Here is a 13,508-nt window from a genome sequence, read left to right on the forward strand (position 1 = left end):
CTGGATATAAACAAATTCATTAATCTCTCAAAGCAAACCATAAAATGATTCCTGCCTTTCAAAGTATTAAAGTTCTTACCACTAGACCTCTCTTGCCAGCTGCTCCCGGGGGTCCCACCGGTCCTCGAGATCCCTGCACGGACAGACAGCAGGTGTTTGATTATTTCAGGCTAAAAAACGGAGCAAAATCACGCCATGGACAAAATTGGAAAGATAAAATGGTGACTCACCGCCTCTCCACGTCTCCCGGCCGGTCCCGTAGTCCCGACGGGTCCCGCGGGTCCAGGGAGTCCCTGAGATCCGACCAGCCCCTCCGACCCGGGGTCCCCTCTGTCGCCCCTCTGTCCCAGGACGCCGTCTTTGCCCGGGGGCCCGTCAGAACCCGCGGGCCCCTGGAACAGACACAGCACAGTCAGACCCGAGCGTGTAACAGTCTGAGAGTAAAAGTCTGAGAGCTTACGTCTGGACCGGGGTCTCCTCGAGGTCCGTTCAGTCCCTGAGTCCCCACTGGACCTGGGGGGCCTTTCTCTCCGTTGGGTCCCGAGGAGCCCTGCTTTCCCGGAGGACCCTGAAACACGCCATAAAGGCGTCAGTCCTGATTCCACGTCCTGCGTGTTCGCTGCGCAGAGACGATCGTTTTCTTTTGTATCAGTTTGTTTTGGATTTTCATCTTTTGAATGAAAATGCTTTGAACCCCTTAAAGTCACGACAAACCTGTTCCTGCAAGATTCCACTCAATTTAGCATCCGCTTGAAGCAAAAACGGATAATATATATATTTTATATAATTGGAAATAAATCCAGGCATCAAAGGGTTTAGTCACATGTTCTCTCACGTCTGTAGATTGTTTAAGAGCGACTTACTCATCCCAAGAACAGTGTTAATTTCGTCGACTAAAATATTTAGTCTTAATTTTAGTCAAAGAGATATTTTTGACGACTAAAATTGGACTAAAACTAAATTAAAAGTTTTTCATGAGACTAAAACTATGACTAAAATGTCCAGATATTTTAGTCGACTAAAACTAGACTAAAATTGAATTACATTTTCGTCAAAAGGTTAAGACTAAAACTAAATTAAAATATGTTGTCAAAATTAACACTGCCCAAGAGTGACGCTGCTCACGGACAACACGTGACACAAATAAACAAATCTGATTGCACAGCTCCCTGCCCAGACTCATCTCCCCGTGTATAGAATATAAGGAGGGGGGTCATCTGGATGCAGTTTGGGATCTGCAGAAACTCAAACCTCAATATCGATGTGATAAGGGTTAATCGAGCAGTAGTGTTGTTAACGATATCTTTTCGTTGACGCCCCTTTGTTTAATGACGATAACGATGACGAGCTAAAATGAGAGCGGGCGCTTAGTCCTGTCCACGAAGACTCTTCTGCCAGAGCCTGTTGTGGCGTCATCTGTTTGTCAAAAGCTATGAAGCCAATAGATAACTATTATTTATCCCAATTTCCAAAACTTTTCGAAATTAATTATAACTTTTTATAATGAAACTGACGAAAACTTGACAAAAACCTGTTTCATTTTCGTCTGACTAAAACGTGATTAAAACACATTTCACATTTCAAAATGACTAATACATTGACTAATACAATGACCCTACATTTAAGACTAGGCTCAAAACGTACCTCTTCGAATTAGCTTATAATCAGGTGAGTTTGGTAAAGCTCTAACCCACAGCCTGAAGTTAAGATGCCTCAGGAGAAACACTGCTGTGGGAAGTACAGTCCACTGAGCGCTATCCTCTTCTTCTTACTGCAGACTTTGTCTTATTATGATACAATATTTAATTTATCTGTAGTCCATTCATCAGTATTCACATGGTGTCTCCTGTTCCCCCCCCTCGGGAGTGCCTGTCTAGATCGAACGGAGGAACCCGGCAGAACGGAGGAACCTGCATTCTGGAATCTGAGGACTGGACGGTCTGCGATCTTGGCCCGTCTGCTGAGGGATCCTTCGGCCCTGGGTCTCTATAGCCTGTCCGTCCATGGGAGTGGATCTCTCCTTCTGTGGTTCTCCCTAAGGTTTCTCTTTTCTCCTGCCGGGTTTTTGAGTTTTTCCTCGCCGTGCTGGAGAGTCTAAGGACGGGGGACGCCCACGCCGCTCGTCGCTACCTCCTATTGGACATTATATTTGCCTGGATTCACCTGAACTTTAAATTGTCATATTTATTGCTCTGTTTTATTGTCTTAATGTTTGGTGCAGCTGTGAGGCCACTTCTGTTGTGATATTGGGCTTTACAAAACCACTAAACTTAAACTTAAACTAATATGTGACTAAAACTAAAAGGGCCTGAAACAACACTGTGGTGCAGCCTCAGTGTCCAGAGTCTCACAGAAAACACTCACCGCAGGTCCGGGGAGTCCGGGCATGCCCCTCTCTCCTCTCTGCCCGGGCAGTCCCACGATGCCTCTCTGTCCGGTGGTGCCGGCGGGCCCTGGGGGACCGTCCGGACCCTGCAGCAGAAGAGACACGGTCAGACCGGTTTAAACCGTACTGAAGGTTCATCATGTGGAGAGTAACCGGGCCTCACCGTGGGGCCGTCCTCCCCAGAGTCGCCCTTGTCTCCGGGTGTGCCTGGGGGTCCGGCGGGGCCTCTCTCTCCCTGTCGGCCGTGAGCTCCGTGGTCTCCCCTCAGGCCGCGGGGACCCTCTTTACCGGGAGGTCCCAGGGGTCCGGCCTCTCCCAGCGGGCCCTGAGAGGACGAGACACGTTCAGAAACAGAACATAAAACAGTACCTGTGTGAGGTGCATCCACATTCCACGCTACTCACAGGGGGACCAGGGGGGCCCACTCTGCCTGCGGGACCGGGGTAACCGTTGGAGCCCTGGGAACAGAAAATACAACTTCAACATTCATATATTTTAGCAAACATAATACCACATTTTCCGGATAACCTCATACTCACAGGTGGCCCTTGTGTTCCTCTTCCTCCCTTCAGTCCGGCCACACCCACAGGGCCCTGCACACAACAAAACATTGAGCAAACTTGTAAAAACATAATGTGAGACAATAACAATCTCATTCTAGTGACGTACAGGGGGTCCGTGAGCTCCAGCCAGGCCCTGGGGTCCGGGCGATCCAGCGTCTCCTTTCTGACCAGGCTCTCCAGGCTCTCCCTTCACTCCGGGCTGACCGTCTGGACCCTGCGCCGGGCGACAAACACAGGAGCACGCTCAGGATGGAAGAAACCGTCCACCGTGATGGTTCGGTTTAAGTATAAAGGACTTACAGGAGGTCCGGCGAATCCGACTGTCCCGATGGGGCCGGGGTCTCCTCTCGCCCCCTGCAGGCGGGAACCAGGAAACACAGGTTCAGCATGTGTACATTAGAAGGAACTCTGGCTTTGAAAAATCACTTATTGTTATGTCCAAGTCCTAAGTTTGAGCGTATTATTTGAAGTTTGAGTTGTTTTTGTCGTGTAGGAGCGACTGACGTGGAGATGTTGTTTCAAGAGTGAAATGAAAACCTCATTTGGAGAAAGTTTTTCTCTCACATTAAAGGGTAAGTTTCATCTTTTTTACATGAAAGCTGTGAAGTAAAAACCCTGCACACCAGAGTCATGTTACTGTCACTCATGGTGTCTGGTTAAAAGCACAAAGAGCAAATATTAAGTTGGGTTTCTGCTTCTTTTTGAGTTAGAATAAAGCAGCCAAATGGATTAAATCAAATGACTATTTAAATTAAACTGGACTTTAAAGGTACACCGCGTAACATTTTGGGCTGTACTATTGCGGCAAAACAAAACATGCTCCTTATGATACAGAAAATGCTGTTATTGCAGTGTGTAATAAAAGAATGGATTTGGATGAGAAACTAACCTGTTTAAATCCCATATTCCACTGCCTTTCGTCACATCTCCATGGAGACGAGCTGGAGACGTCCCCACTCCCAGTAAAGTTTACAGTCATATCTTAGGAGGGGTGAGCCTCATAAATGTTTGTTTGTACATATATGAGGTATTTTTCAATGATGTCATAAAATAAATGCTTGTATTTCAATTGTATTTATTGGGTAAAATTCTACACGGTGTGGCTTTAAAACATCAATTTGTTGATGGCTTTTGGCTTGGGGGTCTGGGGTGGGGGGTGTCTTGGGGGTCTCGGGTGGTCTAGGTCCTGGAGCGAGTGAGGGTGTGGGTGGGGGGATTTATTATACACATGTCTCTGTTGCTTTTATGAATATATTGTTAAAACGTGTGTTTACTCCTAACAATAACAACATACACACTCCCAAACTTAAAGAAAAATCCTAATAAAAAGTTGATCAATTTGTTAAACATAAGAAGATAAGTTAAATAAACTTAATTTAATCTAATCAGGTGTTACCAATTGAAGTGTTTTTTTTAAGTTGGGTCAAACATTTTACAGTGAATGTCTCACCTTAATGCATAAACTTACACTTTGAAGCTCAAAGATCATAGATTCATTTGTGAAATTGCAACTTTAAAAGTGCATTATGCAACTTTTTATATGGGAAAGAGCATTTGTATGTAGTACGTGTGCGTAATCGATCTTTGGGTGGGCGTCAAGGCGACTTTACTTTCCATCACACCGGCCTCTACGACGCTCCAGGATCAACTGTTTTGTAGGTTTTCTGGAGAGAGGCTCTGTCACCAGTGAAAACCTACTAGAAACCCGAAAAACAACTGATCGTAGAGAATCATAAAGGCCACTGTGGTGGAGGATAAAGGCTGAAAAGGTCAAATACGCACAAATAAAAGTTGCATAATGCACGTTTCAGGGACGTTTTCTCCAAATGTTTTATTCTCACATTGTGGCAGCAATATATACTAGATATAAATATCCAAAGTTCCCTCTGTGTAAGTCTATGAACATTAAGACAATCAGGTCCATTTTCTCACTCTCGATATTACTGTTATCTAAAAGAAACCATATCCCTCATATTTACATTTATCTATAGTGAATATTTTTCTCCTGCAGCTCCTCTCCTTAAACGTCTGTGTAAAAGTCACTCACCGGGATTCCCCTGGAGCCGAAAGGTCCCATGGGTCCCTTGGGTCCTGGTTCTCCCTGAAAACACATCACTGCTTTAGTCACCGCTGCAGAAACATCACTTGCTAAAGCGTGGGACTGTAGTGAGCCGAACCTTTTCTCCACTGGGCCCTGCGGGTCCGGCTGGTCCCACTGATCCAGGCGCGCCCTGAGGAGGAGGAGGACGAGCACAGAGTACGGATTAAATCAGTTCTGCTCATACCTGATAAAAGCCTGAGGTTGATGTTTGAGGCGAACACGAGAAAGGAAAAACTGCATGTTAAGAGAGGCCGTAAGCGCCACTGCAGGTGTTGTACATGTTTTTTTTTTTACTCATTAATTGTCCGTGAAAGTAAATACTACACTGACAGAAAAGACAAAGGGACAGAGGGATATTGTTCATCCAATGACACAATGGAGATCATTTTTTAATTGTCCAATCAGACATCCCAGCAACCGTTACTATGAAGCTAGGTCCGTCATGCTGCAGGCCTCCAATGCAAAACAATGGGACTTTAGCAGCGGCAACAGAAAGTTTGACGGACGTAGCAACAGTAACTAAGTGGGCGGGGCTTTTGCGAAAGGTCAATTACACAATGCAGATCAGTTTTTTTCTCTCAAACTTGGCTGTAAATACTGTTTAAGTGGTGCGAGCCCGCAGTTAGCTTTGCCCGTTAGCCTGTTAGCTTCTTCTTCGTGATTCCATTAGTGTGTGTTGGTGACTCTGACCCGGCCAGAGACACCAGGGGGAGATGAAAGACCCCCCAATCATCCCATCAACACTTGTATTACCCCCAGAGGGACTATGGGGAGGATTTATTAAGGTAAACAAGTTACTTAGTTCTGCTTAAAAGGCCTTGAGTCTTTCATTTCTACTCAAAGTTCCCCTTATTTTGAAAATGATCAACTCAACTCAGATTTATGAGTATTTTCGTTGTGTGTTGGGTTCAAAGTAAGGCTGGAACACTCTGAAATGCAAACCCTTTACAGGAAAATATCACTAGAATTGACTTTTCCTTAAAAAATGATACTGAAACGCGATTCAGTTTGCAAATCAGAAACACTGCAATAGAGGAAAGAAATAAAAAGGGAATATTCTAATGCGAATTGGATAAAATGGGTCTTTTGAGCAAAACGTGGTTATTTTTTTGTGTTCCTGACAAGCCTATTCAGTAAAAATAGTTGTGCAATGTATTTGACCCAATTCCTTTCATGACTTGTGGTGCTTCTCCTGTTGTTTCTCATATTGAAGCTGTGAAAGAGTGAAAAAAAAAGTCTCTCTGGTAGAGTCTGTTTGAGAGAAGAAGAAGAACTCACTCTGGCGCCGTCGTTTCCTGGCGTTCCCTCAGATCCCTTCTCTCCGATGGCTCCCTGAACACAACACCAACAGTTTATGAGTTCTCACGCCTCTGCAGCTGTTCCGGCGCAGAGAGCTCCATCCCTCCGACTTTAACCAACTCCTGCACTCTTGTTCCTTACCCGGTCTCCCTTGGGCCCGGGGGGTCCTGAGATGCCCCTCTCTCCGGGCATTCCCTGTAAACCGGGAGGACCCGCATCTCCAGATGCTCCGGGGGGTCCAGGACTGCCCTGTGGATCAGATTTAACTTTAATGTCAAGCGTTTCAGCAGAAGTGCCAGAACCACCAAAAAACAACTCAATTCTCAAAGTGCGACTCTCTGCCAATGGAACAAGTCTTTCTGCACCTGAAGTAAGAAAAACAAACATCCTATCTTATGTATGGAGCTTCTAAACTGTAAAATGTGTCTGTTTGGTGACAGCAGGGGGCGCTTTATGAAGGGCATACGGCTGATTTATTTAGACAAAAGTCAGCAGATTTAAAAAGATAAAAAAAAGTCTCCATCTCTTCTGGTTATAAAGTTTTATCCAAAGTGAACAAACCTGTGAGCGATTTTCACCGGGATGTTTCTCAGCCCCTGAGGCCGAGGACGGTTTGGCCGGGCTCATTTTAAGGCTGAGCTCTTTCCAAGGCAAAAAACGTGAAGTCTTTATTGGTTCCAGAGATATCGGCTTTTTATCGACATAATATCTCCTCTTATGCGTTTAAAAATGAGGAAAAAGATGTTGTTTTACTTACAAAAAGAACAAAACCTTATTCCATTGGCAGATTGTTTTTACTTGGCACTTACTCAAACTAAGGTCGACTATTCTTAAATCCAATGAAAATATAATATGTAGCATTCTATCAATCAGAGAGCTGACTCTTCTGCAATGCTTTTGAATGGAACCCGTACCTTGGGCCCGTCTGGACCGGGCGCTCCGGGGATGCCCTTGGGCCCCTGTAGACCGGGTGAACCCAGCTCTCCTCTCTCCCCTGGGATCCCTCTCTCTCCCTGAGGAACAAAACATCACTTTAGAATGAACCAGATTACAGAAATGATGCTTAAAGCTAAAGCCGCTCACTTACCCTCGGTCCGACCTGCCCCACGGGACCCAGCTCTCCGGGGATACCCTGGGAACACACGCAGAGGATCAGTCTTTCTCAAACATTCACACCAAAGGGAAACTGTCTCTGTAAGGGCCAAAAGTTCTTTAACAGAAGAAAATCTGGACTAAATAAATCAATAAACCCTGACAATATGGGCATTACTGAGCGTGACAGTCATGTTGACACAGTTCAGGACCGACCTCACCAAAGCAGACTCAGATTGCTCTCCTGCTCACCACATGACGCTAACCACGACATCTCGGAGATGTCTCCGCAACATCTCTAGACAACGTGACAATAAATCGTCCAGAAGTCGCAGTGACGTCTCTGTCACATCTTCGTTGCAGAGATGTCACCGTCTCTTTAAGATCTCCTCGGTGTCCGACAGGTCTCGGAGACTCGAAGCCACAACGGCTTGAGACCTCAGTGGTCTCTTGGTTCACCAGGACTCCCCAGTGACTGGCCTTAAAGGAACAGGCCGCCGTGTTTCCACACTGAGATATGTTCTTACCTGAGCTTAGAAGAGTTGATGCGTACCTGTCTGATCTTTGTGTGTGTGCCCTCAGTCACGCAAAAAGACCAAAGATGTTGTTAGCATTTGGCCTCTCCCAGTATATTCCTATCGCTCCAAATGGGGGTGAAGTAAGAAGCAACCACGCACTTCGGGCACACAGACCAGACAGGTACACATCAACTCGTCTAAGCTCAAGTAAGAACATATCGCAGAAGGAAAAACACTGTCCTGTTCCTTTAAGGAACGTCTCGGAGACATCTCCGTGACCAGCGTCTCCAGGCCGGTGAGTCAGGCCTTTTAAATGAACCACCAGCTTGGTGTCATTGTACATTGATGATATGCAGGAAAGCAGTTTATTGTAGTATTCTTTGTAATGGCTCACTCAAAAGATGGAGAAGTGATTATTAGGACAGACTGTATCTATATCAGACGGTTTCTGTTATTTACACGCAATAATCACTCATGGAGGAAAGAGTAGCCAAATGTTTAACCAAGTACGAGCACTTCTGTCTTCAAAACAATATTCCTTAAGCAGAAGTGAAAAGTCCTGTGTGTTAAAGTCACTCACCACGTCGCCCGGTTTTCCTGACTCTCCAGGTGGGCCTTGGTTTCCAGGCAAACCCTAAGTAAATAAAACAACAGATATTACGACCGAAAGCTACAAATAAACTGCTTTAATGTTGGTATTGATAACATGAAAAATGGCCGACCTGGAACCCGGTCACTCCTGGAGGTCCTTGCTCTCCTCTGTCTCCGGCGCCTCCCTGAAATCAACATGAGATTTTACTCAACAATACGACAAAGCCTTTTCCAAGAGTGAGTAAAATACAGTGTGGTATACGGGATCGATGTATTGGTTTATACGAAGGAAAATCTGTGGTACGGGCAGGAAAGCTTATTCCAGTATCGTTTCTGAACAACACCAAAAGATTAATCGCTTTTCCAGGCAAGGAACATTACAACTGAGGGCTGGGACACACCAGAGGATTTACAATATACTGCACTTATAAAATGTGCAAGAAAGTTCACAGATCACAGTCAAACGAACATTTTCCAACCACCAATCCACTGATCCTCCTGTCCATCCATCCATCCATCCATCCATCCATCCATCCATCCATCCATCCATCCATCCATCCATCCATCATCCATCCATCCATCCATCATCCATCCATCCATCCATCCATCCATCCATATCCATCAATCCATCCATCCATCCATCCATCCATCCATCCATCCATCAATCCATCCATCCATCCATCCATCCATCCATCCATATCCATCAATCCATCCATCCATCCATCCATCATCCATCCATCCATCAATCCATCCATCCATCCATCCATCCATATCCATCCATCCATCCATCCACCAATCCATCCATCCATCCATCCACCAATCAATCCATCCATCCATCCATCCATCCATCCATCCATATCCATCCATCCATATCCATCCATCCATCATCCATCCATCTATCCATCTATCCATCCATCCATCCATCCATCCATCCATCCATCATCCATCCATCCATCATCCATCCATCCATCCATCCATCATCCATCCATCCATCCATCCATCCATCCATCATCCATCCATCCATCCATCCATCCATCCATCCATCATCCATCCATCCATCATCCATCCATCATCCATCCATCCATCCATCCATCCATCCATCCATCCATCCATCCATCATCCATCCATCATCCATCCATCCATCCATCCATCCATCCAACCATCCATCCATCCATCCATCCATCCATCCAACCATCCATCCATCCATCCATCCATCCATCCATCCATCCATCCATCCATCATCCATCCATCCATCCATCCATCCATCCATCCATCCATCCACCAATCCATCCATCCATCCATCCATCCATCCATCCATCCATCCATCATCCATCCATCCATCTTTCCATCCATCTTTCCATCCATATCCATCCATCTATCCATCCATCCATCCATCATCCATCCATCCATCCATCCATCCATCCATCCATCCATCCATCCATCCATCCATCCATCATCCATCCATCCATCCATCCATCCATCCATCCATCCATCCATCCATCCATCCATCCATCCATCCAAGGACACTGTGAGCTGTTTTCGCTCAAGGATGGACAGAAACCCGGGACGTGGCACTTACAGCAGGTCCAGGGGGTCCGGCTGGTCCCACTTCTCCGTCTTTCCCCGGAGGACCCTGAGGAGACGAGAAGACGCTGATTAGGAAACTCAAAACCAGCAGATGACTCCTTTATGTACAAATCCTCACCCTCTGACCAGGCACTCCACCTGAGCCCTGCTCCCCGGTCTTCCCTGGGTCGCCCTTAGACGAGAAGAAAACAGTTCAGGTTTTAATTACACATTATCAGGAAGAGGGAGTGATCTTGGTTAAAGGACGGTCGAAACTCACGGCGAATCCTTTGGGCCCGGGAGCTCCCATCGTCCCGGCTGGACCGCGGTTTCCGATGGAGCCGGATGGACCAGGGCGGCCATCTTCACCAGGAGCGCCCTGCCGAGCACAAACGCAGAGTTAAAAGTGTACACAAAGTCTTCATTAGATAGTTTTGCAGATATTTGGTCATAATTTCTATCACTTTGTTGGTTAGAAAATGCATTAGTGATCTAGAACAGCTGAAACTAAAAATCCAGTAGTTTCAGTTCCTGATTGTCCAGGCAATCTCACCATAAGCCCCTCCCTCACAAATCTGTCATGTTTTGAGAGCAAAAACTACAGTTTCCCGGCAAAACGGGAAACTTGACAACTCGCTAACCTCTCAACAACTGCCACCTTCAGTTTGGAGATTTTTTGTTATAATACGTGAGATTTACGGGATAATACTAATACCGATGGACATCCTCTTGCTCCCCTTTGCTGTGCAACTGTTTTAATAAATAGGAGGGAAAAAGTACGGGGGTAAACGGGCCCGTGTGGCTGCAGTGACACTATGGCGATTTACACTATTTACTCCCGCAATGAAAGGATTAAGCTTAGCAAGAGATGGAGAGGTGAGGAAAGCGGACACTACTGCTAAGAACAACCACTGGGGAAGATTAAAAGATCACGCAAAGATGTGCGAGTGGCTCGAAACACTACTTCAGGTCTCATTTTGATGAGAGTGCAACATTGTAACATGGCAAAAAGCACTAAAAAGTCGATTTGGTATAATACTCCACTTTAAGGGCTCTTGTTACTGTTTTTGTTTTTTGTGAAAGACAATGCAAGGAACATAATTCAGTTGAGACTCACCAAAGGACCCGGTTTGCCTTCTGCGCCTTGTACTCCAGGCGTTCCAGTCAGACCCTTTCGAAATAAAACACAGGCATTAAAATCCATATGTGCGAAAATGATTAACAATAAGAATCTAGCACAAGAGACAATAACGCAGAAACAACAGGAGCAAGAGCCTGACACTTTTATCTGTAACTTTGTACAAGGACTTGCTCTTCAATTATGTGGTGATATAAAAGATTGGTTCATGATCTCACCCTGGCTCCTGGAAGTCCAGGCTCTCCACTCCGGCCCAGGTCTCCCAGAGCGCCTTTCGGGCCATGAGGACCAGAGATACCGCGGTCTCCCTGAGCTCCCTGCGGACGAACAAGACCCACTTTACTGCAAACATGTCACGGGACGCTGATAAACTCAGAGAAAAGGTTCGTACCTTTTGTCCGGGCAAACCGTCGGCTCCGGGGAAGCCTCTGTTTCCGGGAGCTCCCTGAAATATACATGACAGGTTAAACAGAATAACAAACAGGAACAATGTGAAATAAAAAAGAAATAAAAATGGAAATAAAAGGAATAAGTGGCGTTCGAGCCAATATACGGACAGTTAGCAAGAAGGCTAGTCCAGGAAACTTTCAATGTGTTTTTCCTATAGCTGTTAGCATTAGCCTCAAACATGGCACATTATGAGCAATCCAGATGTTTTCAGCTGTTGAACCATCGACCACATTTGGGTCAAAGCCTCGTTAGAAATCATTCATGAATGTGCAAACCCTTAAGAGATTTTACATGACATATAAAGTGTCCTCTGAGCTAAATGCTAACTCAAACCCAGTCAAGTTTCGGCTTTTCGTCGGTCAGACATGCATCATTATGTTAATAATGGAGAAACCAGAGAAATAAATACATGGCATTAAAGCGCACATCAGTGCCACATCAGACATAACAACAACACAATTATATATAAGATTTTGCTCAAAAACTGCACCCATGTTTCTTTAGTTTAACCATTTTATGTGATGTTTATAGTTTCACTTCCTTATTGGACACTGACAGGAAGTGACATAGATAGAGGCAAACCACCAACTGTTGCCGTGCCGACCATGTTATATCAATACGTTTGTTAAGTGGTGACGTCACAGCTCGACTTCCGGGTCGGCAGATGTGCGAGAAGCTACAAAAAACTCTTTAAAACCACAATCAATATTTCTGAAACTCCACAGAGAGTTACTGAACAGACTTATTTATCAGGCCCATGAGCCAAACATGCTGAACCTACTGCTATAAAAGTCATATTTACCAAAATCGCTACATCCGGGTTAGCGGAGATAAATGCTAACAGCTACGCTAACCCCAGAAGTAGTGACTTTAGTAAATATGACAGTAGCAGTAGGTGCGACATTTTGGCTAATGAGTCTGAGAAATAAGTAGGTTCAGTCACTTTCTGTTGAGTTTCAGAAATATTGATGGTTGTTTTTAAGAGTTTTTAATGTTTTTTTCTGGCATATTTGCCGGTCTGCTCGGACCCGGAAGCGGAAGTCGTGACGTCGCACTTAACAAACATATGGGAAATGTGTCAAACTTCCTGTCAGTAGCTTAAACATAAAAAAAAAAAAAAAAAAAACTTCATTCTTAAAAACTTGTCTTCATTAATTTACTGCTTCTCTAATTATGATTTACAACAGACGTTATCCATGTAAATAAGTCATATTTTGCAAAAGCATCAAAATCTGTCACATGCACTTTAATTTTGGAAACACTTCATTTGACACACACTGCCCCCTGGAGGACAGGAGCTGAACTCACCCTCTCTCCCACAGGTCCCTGGATCCCGATGGACCCGGAGTCTCCTCTGGGGCCTCTCTTCCCCTCCTCGCCCTGGGGCCCGAGCACGCCCTGGGAGCCCTGTGGACCCTGGTGGACAAAACGAGGAAATGCTTAACACCTTTGTTTCTTTTGAGAGTAAGTTTCCTACATTTCTTTTGAACAATCGTTACATTTCACTTTAAATCTGCAGAACTGGGACTCACCGGTTCTCCCTTCGGTCCAGCCTCTCCTTTGAATCCGGGGACGCCGACGTCGCCCTGAAAATGAACGAGACAGAAACGAGTGCATGAGGAAACTCTTCAGCGAGGAGGAAGAAGGACTCCATTTTATTACTTGAGTAAAAGTACAGATACAAGAGCAAGAAATGTACCCAAGTAAAAGCACAAGTATCAGATTGAAACAGTACTTTAGGAGTAAAAAGTATTTAAGTGTTGTTTTTCAAACCAGGCCTATACCAGGTATGAACTGGGAATAA

The 13,508-nt window shown here is 45.2% G+C and overlaps 1 protein-coding gene across 1 annotated transcript in view; it reads right to left on the reverse strand.

Moving 5' to 3' along the window:
- LOC306968394 (uncharacterized protein) overlaps positions 1 to 13,508 on the reverse strand; it is a 76,757-nt gene that overhangs the window by 7,271 nt on the left and 55,978 nt on the right. The window contains exons 22-46 of the mRNA XM_079563740.1: positions 13,237 to 13,290; positions 13,013 to 13,120; positions 11,646 to 11,699; positions 11,473 to 11,571; positions 11,234 to 11,287; positions 10,397 to 10,495; positions 10,256 to 10,309; positions 10,130 to 10,183; positions 8,682 to 8,735; positions 8,540 to 8,593; positions 7,437 to 7,481; positions 7,264 to 7,362; positions 6,491 to 6,598; positions 6,329 to 6,382; positions 5,127 to 5,180; positions 4,997 to 5,050; positions 3,250 to 3,303; positions 3,056 to 3,163; positions 2,926 to 2,979; positions 2,791 to 2,844; positions 2,550 to 2,711; positions 2,365 to 2,472; positions 461 to 568; positions 231 to 392; positions 80 to 133 (exon numbers count right to left, since the gene is read on the reverse strand). Of these exons, the coding sequence (XP_079419866.1) occupies positions 80 to 133; positions 231 to 392; positions 461 to 568; positions 2,365 to 2,472; positions 2,550 to 2,711; positions 2,791 to 2,844; positions 2,926 to 2,979; positions 3,056 to 3,163; positions 3,250 to 3,303; positions 4,997 to 5,050; positions 5,127 to 5,180; positions 6,329 to 6,382; positions 6,491 to 6,598; positions 7,264 to 7,362; positions 7,437 to 7,481; positions 8,540 to 8,593; positions 8,682 to 8,735; positions 10,130 to 10,183; positions 10,256 to 10,309; positions 10,397 to 10,495; positions 11,234 to 11,287; positions 11,473 to 11,571; positions 11,646 to 11,699; positions 13,013 to 13,120; positions 13,237 to 13,290 (1,962 nt within the window). The remainder of the gene's footprint in view (positions 1 to 79; positions 134 to 230; positions 393 to 460; positions 569 to 2,364; positions 2,473 to 2,549; positions 2,712 to 2,790; positions 2,845 to 2,925; positions 2,980 to 3,055; positions 3,164 to 3,249; positions 3,304 to 4,996; positions 5,051 to 5,126; positions 5,181 to 6,328; positions 6,383 to 6,490; positions 6,599 to 7,263; positions 7,363 to 7,436; positions 7,482 to 8,539; positions 8,594 to 8,681; positions 8,736 to 10,129; positions 10,184 to 10,255; positions 10,310 to 10,396; positions 10,496 to 11,233; positions 11,288 to 11,472; positions 11,572 to 11,645; positions 11,700 to 13,012; positions 13,121 to 13,236; positions 13,291 to 13,508) is intronic.

The sequence above is a fragment of the Gobius niger genome (assembly GCF_951799975.1).
Source record: "Gobius niger genome assembly, chromosome: 9".
Classification (NCBI taxonomy): domain Eukaryota; kingdom Metazoa; phylum Chordata; class Actinopteri; order Gobiiformes; family Gobiidae; genus Gobius; species Gobius niger.